This window comes from Lepidochelys olivacea (assembly GCF_965140295.1).
Source record: "Lepidochelys olivacea isolate rLepOli2 genome assembly, chromosome: 10".
In the NCBI taxonomy this organism is placed as follows: Eukaryota; Metazoa; Chordata; order Testudines; family Cheloniidae; genus Lepidochelys; species Lepidochelys olivacea.
This window is the reverse complement of record NC_140420.1, coordinates 51,029,021-51,052,100: the sequence shown is the minus strand read 5'-3', so window position 1 is coordinate 51,052,100 and position 23,080 is coordinate 51,029,021. Positions and strand designations below refer to the sequence as shown.

General features: G+C 45.7%; 1 protein-coding gene across 3 annotated transcripts; it reads left to right on the top strand.

Annotated features, from left to right (window-relative positions):
- Positions 1 to 1,090: 1,090 nt before the first annotated feature.
- On the top strand, positions 1,091 to 21,902 carry HYKK (hydroxylysine kinase). 3 transcript variants are annotated; one of them, XM_084640560.1, is made up of 5 exons: positions 1,091 to 1,447; positions 3,123 to 3,475; positions 5,913 to 6,055; positions 17,412 to 17,595; positions 20,091 to 21,902. In XM_084640560.1, exons 1-5 carry the CDS (start codon positions 1,362 to 1,364, stop codon positions 20,549 to 20,551), a joined length of 1,227 nt encoding a protein of 408 aa, XP_084496686.1. In that variant the 5' UTR covers positions 1,091 to 1,361; the 3' UTR covers positions 20,552 to 21,902. The 3 variants fall into 3 exon arrangements, with proteins under 3 accessions (XP_084496686.1, XP_084496687.1, XP_084496688.1); XM_084640561.1 differs by having other exon boundaries at positions 1,093 to 1,260; XM_084640562.1 differs by lacking the exon at positions 1,091 to 1,447 and adding an exon at positions 1,942 to 2,094.
- Positions 21,903 to 23,080: the final 1,178 nt, after the last annotated feature.

The window sequence follows — 23,080 nt, the reverse complement described above, 5'->3', positions numbered from 1 at the left end:
GCAGTGACAGGTCCTACTTTGCTAAAAAAAGGCCATCTGATGTAGCTCATTGCTACAGATAGCAGTCTCACATACCCACGGTGTGAGAAACTGTTATCTGTAGGTATTAGTTTCATCAGATTGCAGTGTTACAGGCAGCACATCCCTACAGATTGCAGTTTCTTACACGAGTGTGTGTGAAAACGCTGTCTGTAGGACTGGGCTACCTGCAGCAGTGACAGGTCCTACTTTGCTAAAAAAGGTCATCTGATGTAGCTAATTCAAGCAGTCTCACATGTAAAACCAAACTGATAGCCTTCTTTAACAGTGTAACAAGCCTTGTGGTTGTGGGGAAGTGGCTGACATGATCTACCTTGCCTTTAGTAAGACTTTTGATACGGTCTCCCATGACCGTCTCATAAACAAACTATGGAAATGCAACCTAGATGGAGCTAAAATAAGATGAGTGCAAAACTAGTTGGAAAACGGTTCCCACAGCAGTTATCAGTGATCCACAGGCTGAAAGGGCTGAGTCAGGCTGGAAGGGCATAACCAGTGGGGTTCTCCAGGGATCAGTTCTGGATAAGTTTCTATTCAAAATCTTAAGTCAATGATTGAGATAATGGCATAGAGAGTACAATTATAAAGTTTGTGAATGATAACAAGCTGCACGCATACAAAATGGAAAATGACTTCCTAGGAAGGAGTACTGAGGAAAGGGATCTAGGAGTCCTAGTGGACCACAAGCTGAGTATGAGCGAACAGTGTAACGCTGCCGCAGAAAACCAGAACATCACTCTGGGATGTCTGCTCTACTCTGCGCTGATTAGGCCTCAGCTGGAGTATTGTGTCCAGTTATGGGCGCCACATTTCAGGAAAGATGTGGACAAACCGGAGAGAGTCCAGAGAAGAGAGAAAAAATTTAAGGTCTAGAAAACATGACCTATGAGGGAGGTACCATCTTTTTACAAAAGCTGTTTCTTACAATCAATGCGTATAAATAACTGCTACAGATAGCACATTTCTACGTGTCGCAATTTCAGGTATACAACAGTGCCAGAAACTTGCCATGTAGGACGTCTCAGTAACCGCTACCCTTAGCACATCCCTACGCAGAGCAGTTGAATACACGATACCTAACGCACCCAGCAGCCAATCAGACATTTCCTCACACTCCGCCAGCGGCGACGAGCCGGGGAGCTGACCGCTTCTGGTCTGAGAGGAGGAACTTGTCCGGTTCCAAGCGTCCGAGGTGCCCAGCGAGGCCGAGCGCCGTGTGCGGTATGGAACCGTTCCCCCGGGGAAATCGGAGCCAGTCCGCTTTGCGCCGGCGGTGCGGGGTGGATGCGCTGTGAGAGGACACGGGACGCTTTGCGCGCGTAATGGGCCAGGATCAGAAGAGACGCCACGTCCTGGCCAGCGTGTCTGATTCTTTCGGATCTGCTCCCGCGCAGTCTGCTGCTAGGAGGTTGGGACCCTGCTGTAACTTAGGCTGGTTCTTGTTCCCCGTTGCATTGTCTAAGATCTCTGAGGACGCGTTTGGGAAGCGTGGGGCACTCTGCTGTCGGAGGCTGTGCTCTGAGCTGGGGCTGCCTAGCTGCTGTGAAAGCTGCATGCCCTGCGGGGCAGCGGTCGCGGATTTCCCCCCAGGGGAGCGCGGCGAAAGAACCCGTTTGAGAGGCGGAGCGAGCAGAAGCCTGGGCGTTAGCCGGAGTAAGAACAAGGGGGTCTCGAGCCCGTGTAGGTTATAGGAGACAGGCCAGGGCTGTGGCACAGGTCAGGAATGGAGCTAAAACGGCGTTTGGCTCTGTCTATTACACGAGACCAAACTGGTTTACACCAGGATTGGGCCGCCAATACGATTGTACATGGGGAGCATAGTTCGGTTGTTGTGGCTGGGCCCTTGAGACGCACTCACTCCCCTGTCCCTCCCCCGTACCCAGGTGGGGCGGAGCTGCCCCATCCCACACCAGATGGGGCTGCTGGCTTCAGCAGAGTCCAAGGTTGCGGCAAGGCTCGGCTGAGGTTGTGAGGAGAACTGTTGGTTTAGCACTTTCAGCAGAAAAACTGACATCTGGCCTCGGGGGAAAACGGAAAGGATCCTTTGGGGCAGAGGTGGGCAAACTACGGCGCGCGGGACCATCCTGCCCAGCCCCTACATTCCCGGCCCATCCCCCGCTCTCCCGCCTTCCCTGGGCTTTCCAATAAGCCAGTCCTGCCGCTCTGAGCGGCATGGTGGGGGGGCGGGGGGCAGGAGGTCCGGGGGCCAGTCAGGGGACAAGGGGCGGTTGGATGGGGCGGAGGTTCGGGGGCGGTCAGGAAGCTGGGGGGGGGGGGCGTTGGATACGGGGTGGAGTCCCAGAGGCGTGGTTAGGGGTTGGGAAGGGGGGGGGCAGATGGGGGCGGGGGCCAGGCTGTTTAAGGAGGCACATCCTTCCCTACCCGGCCCTCCGTACCCTTTAGCAACCCCGCTGTGGCCCTTGGGCCAAAAAGTTTGCCCACCCCTGATTTTGGGAATGGATTAGATTTTTTTTTAATGGTATTGCTGTTTTGAATGTATTGTTGACTTATTGGCACTGAATATTTCTTGATATTTTGTTGAATTTTGAATGATAGCATCTGGCAGAAGGATTACACTTACTTTTTACACGTTAACATTGGTTGAAAGGGTTATCTGATCCTGGATCTGAATTTAAGAGCCATGGATAGCATTTTGATCCCTTTCTTTCTTAGGAAATTCTTGGTATATTAGCAATATGACTGGTGACCTTAACATTGACTGGCGATATTTTATATTTCGTGCTTATGAATTTTGTTAGCTAGCATCCACTAAATTGTTCATTTTTATGTTTTATTTCTCAACTAAAATTGTGTATGTGTGTGTATATATTTAAATTAGGCCTTATACTGGAAACTGCAGCAAAGGTTGAAGTGGGTTTACAAACAAGAAGCTGGTGAAGAAAGAGAGAATGCACATGGAGAATCCTGAATAGTTAAATTTTCATTAAACAGGGAAGCTTTTTTCCCCCTTGCTAATAAATGTATAACGCCTTCTACCCAAGAGTCTGTTTTGTTACACTAACTTATGCCCATATTAAATGGCAGAATACAATTGAAATATTCTCATCTCTGTTTTCTTCTAGATACACAATGTCTTCTGGAAACATCCATGGATCCCAGACATTAATTAAACCAACATTCAGTGAAAAAGAAGCCACTGAATTAGTTGAAAGGGTATTTGGATTAAAAGTATCTGTGATCAGATCACTCCCCAGCTATACTGATCAGAATTTTCATGTGCACGTTTCAAGAAGTGAGGGAACAGCAGACTGTGCTGACAAGTATGTTCTCAAAATCACCAACTGCGAAGACAGCCAGAATCCTGAACTCATTGAAGTGCAGACCCAGATCATGATATTTTTGAATGTTGAAGGGTTTCCTTCAGCTACGCCCCATCTTACTAAAGACGGTAACATAATGTCTCTAGAATCATTAGGTGAGAGATTACAAAATCCTTCAAAAAATTACTTTCTGCTTTATCATTCTCGTGTCAAAACATTCTACCACTGAGTATCCCAGTTTGTCCCAGTGATTGCAATTGGGCCACATTCTGCTCTGTTACACTTGTATAAATCTGGAGTAATGCCACTGAAATCCACACCAGCATGAGTGACCTAGAGTAGTTGCAACAGTGCAGAATATCTGCAACAGTTGCCCTTGTTCAGGTGCTCAGCTTGCACATACAGCATTTTCTGAACTGTTGCAGTAGTAGTGTGGTGTAGGTACCTGTCCTACAGGTCCAGACACTGCTTCCAATCCACTGCCCCATTGAATTTTCTATTTCTAAAATATAAGCACTTAAACTTTATAGGTGAAATATCACCTCTGCTCTGGAGAGGAGAACCTTGACCAGAAAGCTCACTGCCAGCATATCAGGTGCACTGTAGAACTGTGCTAGGAAGACCAGTTGCACCTATGCAAGTGAAATGCCAGTGCTTTCTGTCCTACACTGGCACTACCATGGTGCAGGGAGTCACAGGGCAGGAGGCAACTTAGGTGAGTCTTGCTCAGAATCAGTGCAATTGCAAAAGCACTGATAAAATGCTTGTGCACCACTACAAGCACTTTTGTGTGTAAGCATGTGAAGTGTATTAAAAGAGACGTTCAGGTAATTAGGCTAAAATTCTCTTTGGTAGTTCTAGCAGGGTGTGACAAGGTGCTGGACAACATCAGTTGTACCAGCCCTCTGATCTCTGAATCACCAGTTAAATTGCCCTGGAGTAAACTTGAGGGACAAAGCTGTGTGTAATTGATAGTTTGGGATTGGCTGAGGAAAGCCCAGAAGACATTAGCCCGTTAGCCCAGAAAGAAAAAGGCATGGGAATGAAGTGCCCAGGCCAGGGGGAAGAGACAGGCTGGCAGGCTTGAAAGAGCTAGAGCCAGAGCCAGGAGAGATCTCTCAGGGGAAAGATATCTTCTGTTACTTGGCTGAGTGAGCTAAGGTTTGTATGCTTGTAAATACAGAGTTGCATGACTTTGTAAAGATGGTGGGGGAGAATGCAGTAAATAGATGGCACAAGGTATTTGACCAGAAGAAGGTCTCTGAGCATAGGTGCTGGAACTAGGGGTTCAGGGGAGGCTGCTGCACCCCCTGGCTTAAAGTAGTAATAACAACCCAAATACATGCTTTCCATCTTCAGCACCCCCACAATAAAAATTGTTCCAGCATCACTGTCTCTGAGCAGTTTGTCTAGAGAAAAGACAGGAGTGGAATGATGCCTTGTCACACAGGGTCATGGCATGGTTCATCAGAAAACTGTGAATTCTCCAAAGGACTTTCTGCACATATTAATTCTAATTTTTCAGTTAACTTGTTTTGACCATGTCATGGCCATTTTTGTATTTGCTTTCTGCAAATGTTCTAATGTATTTCTGGCAGGACTGTTTGTAGAAACAGCAAATAACTGCAGTGAAAGAATCACCAACAAGGAATTTGGAATTCAGAATCATGAGTATTCATACCAGAAAATTAAGCCTATGGGCCCCCAACCCCACACATGGCTTTACTGTTTAAGAGCATGTCTGCCCATTATTTTACCTTATACATTAGGGGAGGTGTGATGCTCTTGTGGTTAAAGCACACAACTAGGATTTTAAAGATTGGGGTTCTATTCCCAGCTTTGCCACAGACTTACTCGTCCATTAAGGGAACAGAAACATGCCATGTGAACTATGTGACAAGTCAAAATAGCTTGAATTTCAAATAGTGAATGCATCAAACTGCTCACAAATAGAAACAGAACAGAAAAAGACTTAGCCATAAAAATTATTCAGAAAATACATTCAAATTAATAGATGTGAGAAAACGCTGATCTGCTTGCAGGCAAATCACAAACAAAAAAAGGCAAACTTCATTAAATAAATCTTATTACAAATTATTTCCCCAGCTCCATGGTTTGGGGATGTAGTTTCAAACGCAGTTCAGACCCATCTACAATGCAAGAACATGCATGGTGGGAGAATACTGTGTTGAACCTGGTTTCCTCAACACTGTAATTTCAATAGGATAACCAGGGCCATTGAGACTCATCACTCTGATAAAGAAACCTATTATTTTAGGTTCTCTTTAGGCCCACTGCAATCAATGCAAAGACTGCCATTGGTGTTGGATCAGGCCCTTTGTGCACATGAAAGGGGAACCTTCCCAAGGTGTGTCGCTCTCCTACGTAAAGGCAAGGAGTTGCACTTACACTCCACATGTGCTGAGCGTTGGCCTTTCCTAATGTCATCTAGTAAATCTGTTCTTTGAATTGTCTTTTTTATGATCTGAGTTTGATTTCTTTTATGATGGGAGAAACCTCCTTATCCTTACACACAATGACCTTTAATGGAGTGTATTGAAATGATTCACAGTGTATCTCTTTGCCTATTAGGTACTGGCTCTGTGACAAAAAAGTACATGGTGAGACTGCTGACCTACCTCCCAGGCATGACGGTGGCAACAATCTCTACAAATCCTCACATTTTATACGAGATTGGGAAACTAGCTGCCAGATTGGATAAAACTCTCACAGAGGTAGGACTTTTTGTTCTCAGCATGCAAGTGGGAGTGATTCGTAGTATTTTATACATTTCATAACACGTATAACTAGTGGCATCTCACAGTAACATCAGAGACATTCCTGCAGTTTCAGAGCTACCTGCAAACACCGCCTGAACACTGTAGACATAGAGTGCTCAACACACGACAGTGCTCTTCTGTGTGGCTCTGTAGTACGTAACTATGCCCTAGCCATGGCTTCCCTTATTCTTTCGAGGTTTGAAAGGAGAACACAACCACTTTGTTAAGTACTACAAATTTGTGGTCACTTAGGACTCCACGTTTGTCACTATGTTGCATATCGTGACCAACTGGAATGCCTCAGTGAGCCAGGGTTAGAACATGGATCCCTCCTGCTCTGACTGAACTGTCTCCTCTGCCAGCTGCTGGATTTGTGCTGGAAATGGCCCACCTTGATTATCATACACATTGTAAGGAGAGTGATCATTTTACAAAAGCTATTACCAGCAGGAGAGTGGGGTGGGGGGAGAGAAAACCTTTTGTAGTGATAAACACCCATTTTTTCATGTTTTGTGTGTATAAAAACAAACATCTTCTGTATTTTCCACAGTATGCATCCAATGAAGGGAGCTGTAGCTCACGAAAGCTTATGCTCAAATAAATTGGTTAGTCTCTAAGGTGCCACAAGTACTCCTTTTCTTTTTTCTCAAATAGCTTGTGGTTCCTATGGCTGCTCTGTTTTATGCCAGAACTGACGCAGTGCAGACCAGCCCAGAGAACAGGGGAGTTGTATCTAGCTTCCCCCAGTCCTGTGTTGAATGGATCTCAAATGCAAGATTGAATGTCCTTGGCCTTCAGCCATGTTTCTCAGCGAACATAATAGTGGATGATGTTAGACAAGGTCCCCAAGCCCACCTGTGGCTTTACTGTTTAAGAGCATGTCTGCCCATTATTTTACTGTATACATTAGGGGAGGTGCGATGCTCTTGTGGTTAAAGCACACAACTGGGAGTCTAAAGATTGGGGTTCTATTCCCAGCTCTGCCACAGACTTACTGTGATCTTGGTCAAGTTACTTCACTTCCCTAACCCTCTCAGTAAAATGGAGAGAATGCTTCTTTCTTACCTGTTGCACACAAGACCTCTGAAGCTGAATATATAAATGTGTGTAAAGTTCTTTGGGATCCTTGAATGGAAGGCAATATAGAAATGCAGAAGACTTCATAACGATGCACACAAACAATACAAGTGAGATTCTCCCCTCCATTCTGGCCCCTTTACATACAGTTAAAGGGCCAGAGCACCATTAATGGGTCCTGAATTCTGGCTAGGGGATGATTCCCCTCGCAAAATCACTGCTGCAGGCAGTGTGAAGGCTGCTTGTGAGACCCCCTTGCAAGCCCTGGCATGTAGTATGGTGGGAGAGGGGGGGTGCTTCAGAATGCAGTAGTGTGGAGACTCTGGGCAATGCTGCATCCTACAGGGAACTGCTGTCTGCCTTATTCCAGGGCCTCTACAACTCCTGCAATCCAGGAACAGGACAGAGGATACAAAGGTGGCTTAAAGCTACCATAGACCCCTACTGCATGGGCTGCACATATTAGGCTGTGCCTCAGAATCTTGTCCTATGTGTCTTTCTTACTTATAGAGACACAAGATGGGTGAGGTAATATTGTTTATTAGACCAGCTTCTGTTAGTGAGAGAGACTAGCTTTCGATCCACACAGAGCTCTTCTTAGCCCTATTCACAGAAGTTGGTCCAATAAAAGCCATTACCTCACCCACTTTGACTCGCTAATATCCTAGGACTGACACGGCTGCAACTACACTTTCTTACTTATAGTTATTTGCCTTCTCCCTCTGGCTACATTCTGTAACTTTGTTGATGGTTTAAAGGAAATGTGTGCATTCCCAGTTTTAGATGTACTTTTATGACAGGGAGTCACTGTATTTTGAAGCACATTTCACTGTGTATTCAGAGTGAGGGGCATTTTTCTCTTTGAATTTTCAAAGTGCTGAACAGAACAAAAGTGATGGTGTCTGCTCTTTAATATGATTCCAGCAGCTCAGCTATTTTCAATTTTGATATATCCTGAATTAGCAGTGGAGAGGGGATTAGGTAGGAGTGATTCATGTCTAATGTGTGACACAGTGGCTCAGGGAGCAGTCATTTTGCGACACCGCATGAAAAATTCACTTCACCTCCAAATAAACTTCCCTTTCCTTCTCCACCCCCTTAACCTCCTCTCCTTCACTTAAACTAAAAATTGTTCCTTCTCTTCTTTCCTCCCAGTGGAGAGATGTTCAGGCAAAATCACTTATGGCCAGCTAATGAGAACATCCTTACTTTGCTCCTGTTCGTCAATTTAATTTGGCTTTCAGCTGAAAAATACCTACGAGAATTCTCAAATATGACCGTTATTGTTAAATGATTCCCCCTGGCAGCGAGCCCAGACTGGTGGGTCAGATTATGAGTGTGAATGTGAAGGTGTGTCTGCACTACAATCAGGAGGTGTGATAGCTGCACATGTAGGCAGACCCAAGCGTGTCTCCACCCTGCAATTTCACTGCCTTTTTTAGCAAGCTAGGTGAATCAAAGCTAGCTTGCAGAAGCAGTGCTGCCCCATTGGGGTCCCTAAGCAGGAATATTATGGGGGACCCCCACAGATAACAGATAATAAAAAGCAAAGAGGGAGCCCTCCTTGAGCTGCTCGGGGCTCTAAGCAATCGCTTAGTCTGCTTATGCCTAGTGCCGGCTCTGCTAGCGTAGGTATGTCTACATGAACTGCAGTCAGACCTCCCGATTGTGACATAGATGTACCCTAACTGGCCACATGCCAGCATGATGGAGTCTATACATTTCTTCAGCAACACACCTTCCTACTTATGACTTTGTCCAATTCCCCTTAACTACACCAAAGAATCATTAACCATAACTACAGCTGGCAATAAGAACAAAAGGGAATCCCCCTTATTCTTTAAAATGCCTTTTAAATTGAGTATGTCCGCTGATGATTAGTGCACTGTTCTATGGAGTTCTTCGCAGCTTTGGAGGCCAAAAAGCTTTCAGACCCAGTGTGCCCCCCGGTTGTCCTGGGCCTTTTTCAGATAGGGCAGATAAAAACTCTGATCTAAATGCCTCTGGACTTTGTGAGAGTTTAGATCTGAGTCCAAACTTTGCAGCTCATGAGCCAGCCATCCTTAGGGATTTTAGCAGCTAGTGGCTGGGACTATGTACACTTGCAGCCTGAAAATTACTTTCACTTATTATTACAACTATATCAGGAGCTGCCCAGTGCATGAGAGATGATTTGAGAGATGGTTTCTGAAGACATCGGAACAGAGGCATGTTCTTTTTGTGAGTAAATAAAGCTAACAAACAGGACAATATTGTTAGTGAGGAAGGATGGTGCAGTGAATAGGACACCAGGAGACCCGAGTTCAGTTCCTCGCTCTGGCACAGACTTCCTGTGTGACTTTGAGCAAGCCACTTTTATTCTCTCTCTGCCTCTGTTCCCCATCCGCAAGATGAGGGTAATAGCACTTCCTTACCTCACAAAGGTTTTATAAGGATTAAATATATTAAAGATGGTGAGGTTCTCAGATACTCATTACAGGAGCCATAAAAGTACCTAAGATAGGTAGATTTAGATGCATATATATATATAAATATATATATATATAGAGAGAGAGAGAGACACACACACACACCCCTAAGGAAAATTGGACAGAATCAACCTACTGTGACTGTCTGCAGCTCCTTCCTCTATTAGTGAGAGCCTCCCACTGATTGTCTTCAGAGTCCAGCCATGGGGTCTTTTGCCATGCCCATAATTAGCATAACCCTTCCTGTAGGAAGAGCTTCTTCTATTAATAGACTGTTCTCCATAATAGAATTGCTGCTTGACCTTAACTTCTGTGTGGCTCATCTGCAAAATGGAAATACTATTGCCTACTAATGGGTGTTTTGAGGCTGATTTCATTAATATTCATACTGTGCTTTGAGATCCTCACAGGGAAGGTGCTAAAGAAGGACAAGGCAGTATTATTATTTATTTATTATGTGAAGTAAACATCCCAGAGGCTCAGCTGGCTAAATTTTTTGAAAATTCATTTTGACCTGACTCTTTTTCTAGTAACCATTTGAACCATGACCAGTTAACACTGGTACAGATTGGTACACTTGTAACAGAACAGTGGGGCTTAATATGGAGACATTTATGACAATTCCCTCAATGTGCTGCTTCCAGTTAAATACCTTTTAAACAGCATGGAATGCAAAGTAAGGTCTGCCTTTCATCTTTGATTAGATGAAGCAACAAAGTCCAATAAATCAGCTAGTAATCGAGTTTGTTACATAAAAGAACTTTGCATTGTGTAGTACTTTTCATTAACCTCTGTTTCTCATTTTCTGTGCTACAGACTTCAGATAATTGTACTCCTCAATTGTGCTAGTGTTACTGCCCATGTTTTTAAATGTTAAGAGCATTTATCAGTGTGGGAAAGGTAATTTAGTGTTACCAGAGTCCATGGTGTTAAAATGCAATATGGTTGAAACCATTTAAATAGACAAGCTGCTCTCAGAATATGAATGTTACATTATCTGAAGAGAGAAGTAGAGGATTAATTTTAATGGAGAATGGGGAAAAATCCATATGCCCCATATAACTTCAGTTATTCCTTTTAACTAAAGGAAATTTGTATAACTTTCTTCTTGTCACTCAAGAGACTCACAAAATCTAAGATTACTTTAGCTGACAGATGATAGAGAAAAATAATTCCCTTTTTTCCCCCCAGTTAGTTTCCTTGTACACTTGACAGCACTTTGTGTATAGTAAGTTTCACTGTTTCCCCATTAGATTCTCGTTTGCCTGTGTGGCTCTTACAGAGCCACAGGGGAGAGAAATATTTAAAATAGCAACATGTTATTGTAAAACCATAAACATTAGCAGCTGATACTCATAGGAAGTTATAGGAACCTGAGTAATGTGTAACTTGTATTTTAAAACAGATTAGGTTTCATATTGATGGTGTCCCTCTCTCCTGAACAGAGGACATTGCCTGTTATAGAAGGTTAAAATTGCAATGTTTGATCACCAAGTGGCATTGTTCTTACTAGTGCAGTGCATCTTACTGCAGAGTAGTATGTAAGTACTATAGTAGTATGTAATCAAGTTTTAGTTGAGGCAATATCCTGTTCATTATCATATCTGATTTTCATCCATACTTCTGTTTTCAGCTGTCCCAAACCAAATCAACTATACCAAACCAACCTGGGGCTAGATTTGCCACTGCAGCATGCTTTTGCACTGCACCACTGGCAGAATCTGCCCCTAAAGCCAGTTTAGCCAAGCCACCCCACAAAGATTGTACCAATATAAGAGAGTGGCAAAAGTTAAGAAAGGCACTTTGTAGTGAGGTGACGCTTCACCAATTTGGTGCCTCCTGCTGGTCATCTTGGAAATTAGCTCTTTCCAGCCCAGAGCACCCTCTGCAGGCCCATGTCTCACCTGCTGCTGGCCCCCATATCCCTCCTGGACCCCAGTGCCCCTTTACCTCAGGGTTCTGCCCCAGCAGTACCCCCCACACTCTGGGTCTCCCCTCCCAGGGGAACCCCCAACCCTCTAAACCCACCTTGCCTCAGTGGCTACTGCCAGTCATCATCTAGCCCCCACTCACTGGGGCAGACTGCAGTGTAATAGCCACTCATCATTGGCAAGGGGGTAGGACCTGCTGCCTTTGCCTATTCCCAGGCTGCCCCTCTGCAACCCCAGTATCTTTCTGGGCCTTTACCAAGGCCTGCAGCCTGGGGGTTTACCAGGCTGGAGCTCCCGAGCTGCCTTTGCCCCTGCCCACACCCACTCCAGGGCTAGAGTGAGACTTCTCCAGCTTCTGGCCCACAGCCCTCTTATAAGGGCCTGCTGGGCCCAGATTAAGCTGGCCACAGCTGTGGCTGCTACTCCAATCAGCCTAGCTTGGGTGTTTTAACTCTTTTTCCCCAGCTGCAGCCCCTTCAGGGCCGGAGCGGGGTGACAACCCCGCTACACAGTGGTCTGCCATCCCTCCTCTATACTGCTTTCAGAAATTCCCTGCACATCTGCAAGAGAGAGAATGGCTTCATGACCTAAAGATTAAGTTTGACAATACCTAGATTCCCTGGATACACAGGGTCAAATCAGAGTACCATTGACTTGGTTGTTCATTTTTTCCAAGTAAATAAATGAGATGCAGTTAGTTTACTGCATGCAGACCTTATGGGTGAGTGTCTGCCTGTGTTGAATGGACATTAAAAGTCCCGTGACACTTTTTATAAGGCTAGAGCTTTGCTCCATTATTATTGGCCAAAACTTCCTATCCCTTGCACTGTTGTGCAGTATGCTGAGAGCCAGCTGGTTGGCAGTCTCTATCCCAGAAGTGGCTGCATTTAAATGGTCAGATTGTATCCATTTTTGGCAAGTACCTTCAGGTTCTGTCTCTTTTACACTTTGGCAGCAGTTGTATGTAAAGCTTGTTGTGCCCAAGAAGTGTTATTGGATGTATGCAATTTGAGAAGCACTGTGGAATTCTTACGGATTAAAGTTTCTACATGTATGGAAGATATTATCATCACTAGCACTTCTATAATATTTTAAAGAATGATGAATTGCTTAAATTAATCTTTCTTACTAAAAGATGTGGGTGGATATCAATGTACTGAAACTAACTATCTTCCAGGACACCGCTGGTATTGTTTCCCTGAGCTGCTAGTCAAATTTTGGGCTGCTGGGGATGTTCCTGGTGAAAGTAGAAATTGATGGAGTCTGGTATTTTCTTTGATGCAATCTTGTATATTTACAAGGAATGTACCAAGTCCTGCTTCTCCAAATGCAGGAGGAACCAAAAGCAAAAGGAGCAGTTTCTTAGCTTACTGCCCAAGCCTCTTTATCCAAAAGCCTTCTCTCTAGCTTTTTTATTGACACTGTGCTCAGATGCTACTGCTCGGCTTTTTTGCTTTTTGCCTCTGTCCCTCTCTCTGTTCTTGTCTGTCCTCAGTTTCTGTGTTCTCTGCTTCTCTCTCTAATGCGTGCTCACACACACACACACAGAGCCCTGGTCTACACTAGGACTTTAGGTCTAATTTAGCAGCGTTAAATCGATGTAAACCTGCACCCGTCCACACAATGAAGCCCTTTATTTCGACTTAAAGGGCTCTTAAAAATCGATTTCCTTACTCCACCCCTGACAAGTGGATTAGTGCTTAAATCGACGTTGCTGGCTCGAATTTGGGGTACTGTGGACACAATTCGATGGTATTGGCCTCTGGGAGCTATCCCAGAGTGCTCCATTGTGACCGCTCTGGACAGCACTCTCAACTCAGATGCACTGGCCAGGTAGACAGGAAAAGAACCGCGAACTTTTGAATCTCATTTCCTGTTTGGCCAGCGTGGCAAGCTGCAGGTGACCATGCAGAGCTCATCAGCACAGGTGACCATGATGGAGTCCCAGAATCACAAAAGAGCTCCAGCATGGACCGAACGGGAGGTACGGGATCTGATCGCTGTTTGGGGAGAGGAATCCGTGCTATCAGAACTCCGTTCCAGTTTTCGAAATGCCAAAACCTTTGTGAAAATCTCCCAGGGCATGAAGGACAGAGGCCATAACAGGGACCTGAAGCAGTGCCGCGTGAAACTGAAGGAGCTGAGGCAAGCCTACCAGAAAACCAGAGAGGCAAACAGCCGCTCTGGGTCAGAGCCCCAAACATGCCGCTTCTATGATGAGCTGCATGCCATTTTAGGGGTTCAGCCACCACTACCCCAGCCGTGTTGTTTGACTCCTTCAATGGAGATGGAGGCAATACGGAAGCAGGTTTTGGGGACGAAGAAGATGATGAGGAGGAGGAGGTTGTAGATAGCTCACAACAAGCAAGCGGAGAAACCGGTTTTCCCAACAGCCAGGAACTGTTTCTCACCCTGGACCTGGAGCCAGTACCCCCCGAACCCACCCAAGGCTGCCTCCTGGACCCAGCAGGCGGAGAAGGGACCTCTGGTGAGTGTACCTTTTAAAATACTATACATGGTTTAAAAGCAAGCATGTGAAAGGATTACTTTGCCCTGGCATTTGCGGTTCTCCTAGATGTAGTCCTAAAGCCTTTGCAAAAGGTTTCTGGGGAGGGCAGCCTTATTGCGTCCTTCATTGTAGGACACTTTACCACTCCAGGCCAGTAACACGTACTCGGGAATCATTGTAGAACAAAACATTGCAGTGTATGTTTGCTGGCATTCAAACAACATCCGTTCTTTATCTCTCTGTGTTATCCTCAGGAGAGTGAGATATAATTCATGGTCACCTGGTTGAAATAGAGTGCTTTTCTTCAGGGGACACTCAGAGGAGCCCATTCCTGCTGGGCTGTTTGCCTGTGGCCTATTTGTGTGATGAATGAATAAAGAATGCATGAATGTGAAGCAACAATGACTTTATTGCCTCTGCAAGCGGTGATTGAAGGGAGGAGGGGCGGGTGCTTAGCTTACAGGGAAGTAGAGTGAACCAAGGGGCGGGGGGCTTCATCAAGGAGAAACAAACAGAACTTTCACACCGTAGCCTGGCCAGTCATGAAACTGGTTTTCAAAGCTTCTCTGATGCGTACCGCGCCCTCCTGTGCTCTTCTAACCGCCCTGGTGTCTGGCTGCGCGTAACGAGCAGCCAGGCGATTTGCCTCAACCTCCCACCCCGCCATAAACGTCTCCCCCTTACTCTCACAGATATTGTGGAGCACACAGCAAGCAGTAATAACAGTGGGAATATTGGTTTCGCTGAGGTCTAAGCGAGTCAGTAAACTGCGCCAGCGCGCCTTTAAACGTCCAAATGCACATTCTACCACCATTCTGCACTTGCTCAGCCTGTAGTTGAACAGCTCCTGACTACTGTCCAGGCCGCCTGTGTACGGCTTCATGAGCCATGGCATTAAGGGGTAGGCTGGGTCCCCAAGGATACATATAGGCATTTCAACATCCCCAACAGTTATTTTCTGGTCTGGGAATAAAGTCCCTTCCTGCAGCTTTTGAAACAGACCAGAGTTCCTGAAGATGCGAGCATCATGCACCTTTCCCGGCCATCCCACGTTGATGTTGGTGAAACGTCCCTTGTGATCCACCAGAGCTTGCAGCACTATCGAAAAGTACCCCTTGCAGTTTATGTACTCGGCGGCTTGGTGCTCCGGTGCCAAGATAGGGATATGGGTTCCGTCTATGGCCCCACCACAGTGTAGGGAATCCCATTGCAGCAAAGCCATCCACTATGACCTGCACATTTCCCAGGGTCACTACCCTTGATATCAGCAGATCTTTGATTGCGTGGGCTACTTGCATCACAGCAGCCCCCACAGTAGATTTGCCCACTCCAAATTGATTCCCAACTGACCGGTAGCTGTCTGGCGTTGCAAGCTTTCACAGGGCTATCGCCACTCGCTTCTCAGCTGTGAGGGCTGCTCTCATCTTGGTATTCATGCGCCTCAGGGCAGGGGAAAGCAAGTCACAAAGTTCCATGAAAGTGCCCTAAAGCATGCGAAAGTTTCGCAGCCACTGGGAATCGTCCCAGACCTGCAACACTGTGCGGTCCCACCAGTCTGTGCTTGTTTCCCGAGCCCAGAATCGGCGTTCCACAGCATGAACCTGCCCCATTAGCACCATGATGCATGCATTGGCAGGGCCCATGCTTTCAGAGAAATCTGTGTCCATGTCCTGATCACTCACGTGACCGCGCTGACGTCGCCTCCTCGCCCGGTATCGCTTTGCCAGGTTCCGGTGCTGCATATACTGCTGGATAATGCGTGTGGTGTTTAATGTGCTCCTAATTGCCAAAGTGAGCTGAGCGGCCTCCATGCTTGCCTTGGTATGGCGTCCGCACAGAAAAAAGGCGCGGAACGATTGTCTGCCGTTGCTCCGACGGAGGGAGGGGCGACTGACGACACGGCTTACAGGGTTGGCTTCAGGGAGCTAAAATCAACAAAGGGGGTGTCTTTACATCAAGGAGTATTTCAGGCAGGACTTCACAGAGGGTTCCAATAAGAAATGGTGCACCTAAGTTATCGTTCTTATTGGAACAAGGAGGTTAGCCTGGCCTCTGATTGATACATGGCTAGATTTACCTCGCTGCACCTTCTCTGTGAGTGACTGCAGTGTGACCTAGAGGAATGAGTCCCCTAGACAGGGGAGGAGGCAAATGAGTACAAAACAAATCTGGTCTATTTCTTGTTTTGACCCACTCCATCTATCTTTTACATCTTTGGCTGGCAGCAGACGGTGCAGAAGGACTGCATGCCATCCACATCTCATGGCTGCTCGGCAGAAGATGGTACAGTACGACTGCTAGCAGTCCGTATCGCCTGCCTGCTCACCATAAGATGGTTCAATAGGACTGACTGCAGGACTAAAGAGAATGACCTGGTCAAGTCACTCCAAATTTAGTCCCTGCGCCCATGTCTGTCCAGGCGCTCCCAGCCGACATGGCCAGGAGCACCTCGGACATGACAATGACGGCTACCAGTCGTACTGTACTGTCTGCTACCACAAGGCAAGGGGTTGCTGCTACTGTGTAGCAATGCCGTACCACGTCTGCCAGCACCCAGGAGTCATAGGGTGACGGTTACCTGAGCGGGCTCCATGCTTGCCGTGGTATGGCGTCTGCACAGGTAACTCAGGAAAAAAGGCGCGAAACGATTGTCTGCCCTTGCTTTCACGGAGGGAGGGAGGGAACGGGGGCCTGACGATATGTACCCAGAACCACCCGCGACAATGTTTTAGCCCCATCAGGCATTGGGATCTCAACCCAGAATTCCAATGGGCAGCGGAGACTGCGGGAACTGTGGGATAGCTACCCACAGTGCAACGCTCCGGAAGTCGACTCTAGCCTCGGTACTGTGGAAGCGCTCCGCCGAGTTAATGCACTTAGAGCATTTTCTGTGGGGACACACACACTCGAATATATAAAACCGATTTCTAAAAAAACGACTTCTATAAATTCGACCTTATTCCATAGTGTAGACATACCCAGAGTCACAATGGGTGCGGAACCTCTCACCTACATAGTGTTAGTTTCTGGAGAGATTATATTAGGCCTTGTTTTTAGGTGTGGCCCTTAAGTGTTTCTTACAACTGTCTTAAGGGAAGGATTTTCACACATCAGCTTGAATGAGGTTTTAATTTCAGACAATCACAAGGTTTCACATGGTATGAAATGACTGTCAAAGCAAAGCCCCCTCTCTATGGACTTGATCCAAAGCCCATTAAAGTCAATGCATTCCAACTGACTTCATTGGGCATTGGATCAGGCCACGTCTTCATTGAGGCAGAGCTGTTGTATACAGTCTTTTTTTTCTTTCTTGTGTTTTTCTTAAGAAATTCCATCATCCATCAATAAAAAGTCTGCATCGAGGGAAGTTCATTTGGAATTTGGCAAATGTTCCTCTTCTAGAGCAGTATATTCATGCCTTGGGCCAGAACAGTTATCGTGAAGTTGTGGAGCAACTTATTCAGCAGTTCAAAGATAAAATAGTACCCAAGCTAAGGAATTTTCGAGCCTGTGAGTATTTTTAATACAATTATACTGTAATGTGATCTAATAAATTTTTAAAAGGGAATGTGAGTCCTTGTAAGAGGTGGCAGATTCAAGGCACTGTAGGCAGAAATTATTTACTTTATCCACAGGACATGTACAAATTTCCCCACAATGCACCATGAGCATGCCTCAGAAACAGGACTGGGAGGGAATCATCTCAAAGAATGAAAGGGGAGTTCAGTGTCAGGGCTTGTCTACACTGGCACTTTACCGTGCTACAACTTTCTCACTCAGGGGTGTGAAAAAAAAACCCTGAGCACTGCAAGTTGCAGCACTATAACGTGCCAGTTTAGACAACGCTAGTAGCTACACCCCTCGTGAAGGTAATTTTTTTTTTTAAGACCACTGGGAGAGCTCGCTGTGCCATGACTACACAAGCCACGTTAAATCATAGAATATCAGGGTTGGAAGGGACCTCAGGAGGTCATCTAGTCCAATCCTCTGCTCAAAGCAGGACCAATCCCCAACTAAATCATCCCAGCCAGGGCTTTATCAAGCCTGACCTTAAAAATCTCAAAGGAAGGCGATTCCACCATCTCCCTAGGTAACATATTCCAGTGCTTCACCACGCTCTTAGTGAAAAAGGTTTTCCTAATATCCAACCTAAACCTCCCCCAATGCAACTGGAGACCATTACTTCTTGTTCTGTCATCTGCTACCACAGAGAACAGTCTAGATCCATCCTCTTTGGAACCCCCTTTCAGGTAGTTGAAAGCAGCTATCAAATCCCCCCATATTCTTCTCTTCCGCAGACTAAACAATCACAGTTCCCTCAGCCTCTCCTCATAAGTCATGTGTTCCCGTCCCCTAATCATTTTTGTTGCCCTCCGCTGGACGCTTTCCAATTTTATTCACATCCTTCTTGTAGTGTGGGGCCCAAAACTGAACACAGTACTCCAGATGAGGCCTCACCAGTATCCAGTAGAGGGGAACGATCTCGTCCCTCGATCTGCTGACAATGCCCCTAAATATACAGCCCAAAATGCCGTTAGCCTTTTTGGCAACAAGGGCACACTGTTGACTCATATCCAGCTTCTTGTCCACTGTAACCCCTAGGTCCTTTTCTGCAGAACTGATGCCTAGCCATTCGATCCCTAGTCTGTAGCGGTGCATGCGATTCTTCTGTCCTAAGTGCAGGACTCTGCACTTGTCCTTGTTGAACCTCATCAGATTTCTTTTGGCCCAATCCTCTAATTTGTCTAGGGGCCTCTGTATCCCATCCCTATCCTCCAGCATATTTACCTCTCCTCCCAGTTTAGTGTCATCTGTAAACTTGCTGAGGGTGCAATCCACGCCATCCTCCAGATCATTAATGAAGATATTGAACAAAACCGGCCCTAGGGCCGACCCTTGGGGCACTCCGCTTGATACCGGCTGTCAACTAGACATGGAACCATTGATCACTACCTGTTGAGCCGGACGATCTAGCCAGCTTTCTATCCACCTTATAGTCCATTCATCCAGCCCATACTTCTTCAACTTGCTGGCAAGAATAGTATGGGAGACCGTATCAAAAGCTTTGCTAAAGTCAAGGAATAACACGTCCACTGCTTTCCCCTCATCCACAGAGCCAGTTATCTCATCATAGAAGGCAATTAGATCAGTCAGGCATGACTTGCCCTTGGTGAATCCATGCTAACTGTTCCTGATCACTTTCCTCTCCTTCAAGTACTTCAGAATTGATTCCTTGAGGACCTGCTCCATGATTTTTCCAGGGACTGAGGTGAGGCTGACTGGCCTGTAGTTCCCCAGATCCTCCTTCTTCCCTTTTTTAAAGATGGGCACTATGTTAGCCTTTTTCCAGTCGTCCGGGACCTCCCCCGATCACCATGAATTTTCAAAGATAATGGCCAATGGCTCTACAATCAAATCCACCAATTTCTTTAGCACTCTCGGATACAGCGCATCCAGCCCCATGGACTTGTGCTCGTTCAGCTTTTCTAAATAGTCCCGAACCACTTCTTTAACACTGCCAGTGTTAAAGACCAAAGATGGCAGCGCTTTTACATTGCCAGTGTAGACGAGCCCTCACTCTGCTGAGACTGCCACCTACGATGTAGGTTTTCATTATGTAGACACCAAATGGTAGAAATAAGGAAGAGAATACTAACTCGTTTAATATAGGCCACCAGACCGCTATCAGATAGCAATGTCTTTGAAGCTCTCTGTGCAATCCCTTGCATTTGGAATGCACTTAGCATATTGTGGGTATTACAACAAGCTAAATAATAAATCATCCCAATCCCATTGCCAGTTGCCATCTAGTCAGCTATTATATAGGATTAATGAAGCTAAGGTTCTTATGAGGAAGCAGTGAGACCTGGCAAGGCATGATGGCTTATAGGAATATTATCATGCCTTAGTTCTGAGATAGATCAGTGTATGTGTCCGTTTACACTCTGAGGAAAGTTTCTTCTATTATTTATTCATAATACTGTTTTCATTTTTTCTGCATTTAGGTATCAATCATGGGGACCTTAATGATCATAATATCTTATTAGATTCCAACACTGCTTCACCAGAGAATCCACAATATAGAGTGTCCGGTATTTTGGACTTTAGTGACATGAGCTATGGTTACTATGTATTTGAATTAGCAATAACTATCATGTACATGATGATTGAGAGCAAGGATCCTCTCAGTGTGGGAGGGCATATTCTTGCAGGGTTTGAAAGCATTGTACCATTGACAACAGAGGAGAGAGACGCCCTGTTTCTCTTGGTGAGTGGTAGATTTTCTCAGTCACTTGTAATAGCCTCATACACTTCCCTCTTGTATCCTGAGAACAAAGAATACCTAATGATCACAGCAAAAACTGGATGGAAGCACTTATTAAGAATGTTTGACATGGGCCAAGAAGCTGTAGAGAAGATTTGGTTTGAGACTGCAAAAGCATATATGAACAATGAACCCATGTAGCTTTCATACCTTTATTACAGACACAAATGTTCATATACTTACAAGTAAAGATGCACCTCACAATTTATGTAATTGTACAATTTGTATTCACTACATTTTTTTAAAGTAATTTTCATATAAAATAATGCATTGAGAATGTTTTCATAGATGCATCAATGGCTCTTAAGACCATGATTTTTTAAAAAAAACTACAAGTTGTCTGCTCATGTTCAGTTACCAGCGTGGTGGATGCACACTGAATACTTACATACCCGAACAGCCAGTCATGTATATGCCTAAAGACAGTCACTTGGTTTGCTAAATGTGCATTGAAATTGTACATTTTTTCACAGGTAATTGTCCATGTACTGTTTAGAAAATTGGGCTCAACATTGTTACCTGGCAGTTGTGTGTTCTTGGGGAACCAGGGCGCAGTACCCAGCCTGTCTGACTCACGAAAGACCTTTCCTTCGTTGCCCCCCATGTGCTTGAACCAAAACCAATCAGAAGAAAGACTTACAAAAAGCAATGAAAAAGCAGTGTGGGACACACCTAAGCCCCTGGGATAAGGGTGACAGGATTAAGGAAACTCCCCTCGCCTCATTTACAGTGAAGATAGGACAAGGAGGCATCTCCATTAGCATATAGAATGGAGAACAGAGATTCCAAGGCAAGAACCACAGGGAACTCTGGGACCAGAAAAGCAGAGAAACACTGCATGACAGGGGATCTCTGCTCCAGATGTTAATGAACCCACGCCTGCACACACTCGGCTCAGTAGTTATCAGACTAATTCTAGTAATAAATCCTTTATTGGTATCCAAAATAGTGAAGCTCCCTAATTGCATTGTGAGCTCCCTCCAAGGACCATTACCCATAGCCAGGAATGATCAGCTCCCGTTGTATAGCCTTAACAAAACAACTTTGGTATACTCCCTTGAGCCATCAGTTTACACATAAATCTAGAGTTCTCCCTTGAACCATTGTTGTTTCTCTACAAAAACCCACCCATGCCCAAGTAAGCGTTCTGATGCCTGGATCCAAAATCTGAATCAGTTCCGTTGGGACTTCACCGTCTCCTGACTGATCGTGTTGGGGCCTCTGCCTATCTCCAGTACTCCAGACCCTCAACTACCACCACCTTCTGGGACCCCTGATCGATTCAAGCTTCACGGAGTGCTGAGAACCCATCTCTCTCTTTCTCTCTCTCTTGGTCTAGGTATAGCCTTCTGACCCTGACTTGTGTGATTAGTTATCATTTTCTAAACCTGACTTTTATAATCAAATTTAAGTTAGATTTAATATTATAACTCTTTTGTTTGTTTGGCTCCCCTATGGTTATTACCTGGCAATAAATAACTTTAATGATTAAGCTGGTTGCTTCTCTCTCTCTCCCCCTATTGGGTGTTTTTTGGTTTCCTCATTCATTTTGCAGCAACACCCCTCGTACCTAAACTAAAAGATCACTGCAGTGCCCAAAAATCCTGTGGGGTTTGCTCATCAAATGGGTTACTACCAGAACAAGTGTAACGTGAAAGTGGGGATAGGGATGTGCTGAACCTGGGACATATGAAGGTGGGAGCTTGGAAGTGCTGCTTGATCCAGTCTGCTGAATCCAGGGGCAGTTGAGGGTGGCAGGTTGAAAGTGCTGCTCGACTCAGCCTGCTCACACGTGCTCTATTCCAGTGCGGTGCCTATGGCATAGGAGGGTGACAGCTTGGAGTGCTGTTTGATCCAGCCAACTGAATCCAAGGGCCTATGAGGGTGACAGCTTGAAAATGCTGCTCAACCCAGCCTACTGAGTCCAGGGACATATAAGGGGTCAGCTTGGGAGGTAACCCGGTCCTCTTGGATGTGCTCTGTTAATGTGTGTGTGTTCGTCTGATTCTGGGGCTGGAAGAACCCAGCACTGGGGAACCTAGGTCCTGCAGGATAGGTCCATTAGGAGGGAACTTGCAGCAGGGAGAAGTAGAGCTCCATATGAGAACACAAGTGACACAAGCAATACACTGATAGATACACTGATGATGATGATACACTGACACCACCCTTGCCCCCAGAAGAATAATCCTAATAAATGAGCATACCCCAAAGTAACGTTGGTAACATGTCTCTACTCCAGTTTTGGCCCCCCACTACAGAAAGGATGTGGACGAATTAGAGAGAGTCCAACGGAGGACAATGAAAATGATCAAGGGGCTGGGGCACACGACTTACAAGGAGAGGCTGAGGGAACTGGGCTTGTTTAGTCTGCAGAAAAGTAAGGGTGGATTTGATAGCAGCCTTCAACTACCTGAACAGGAGTGTCAAGGCTGAATCCCCACTCTGTCACTCCGAGTGCAGAAAGTGGGGGCCTGCAAGGATTTTAAAAATTAATACTTGCCACTCCAAGGTTACAGCTTTTCTCTAACTTTGGCTTGGTAAATGCTGCCACCACCAAAATGCAAAAAAACCCCAACCCTTTGAACCCAGGAAGGAGCACTTGGGAATTCCTCCCCGTGGGGTACCCTCAAGCCCTTTCACCCTCCCTCCGGGAAAGAGCGGAGAAAG

Coding starts and splice junctions, on each gene's coding strand:
- HYKK (XM_084640560.1), top strand. CDS start 1,362: ATGGGCCAGGATCAGAAGAGACGCCACGTCCTGGCCAGCGTGTCTGAT. Junction 1,448..3,122: donor GCGCAGTCTGCTGCTAGGAG/GTTGGGACCCTG, acceptor GTTTTCTTCTAG/ATACACAATGTCTTCTGGAA. Junction 17,596..20,090: donor GCTAAGGAATTTTCGAGCCT/GTGAGTATTTTT, acceptor TTCTGCATTTAG/GTATCAATCATGGGGACCTT.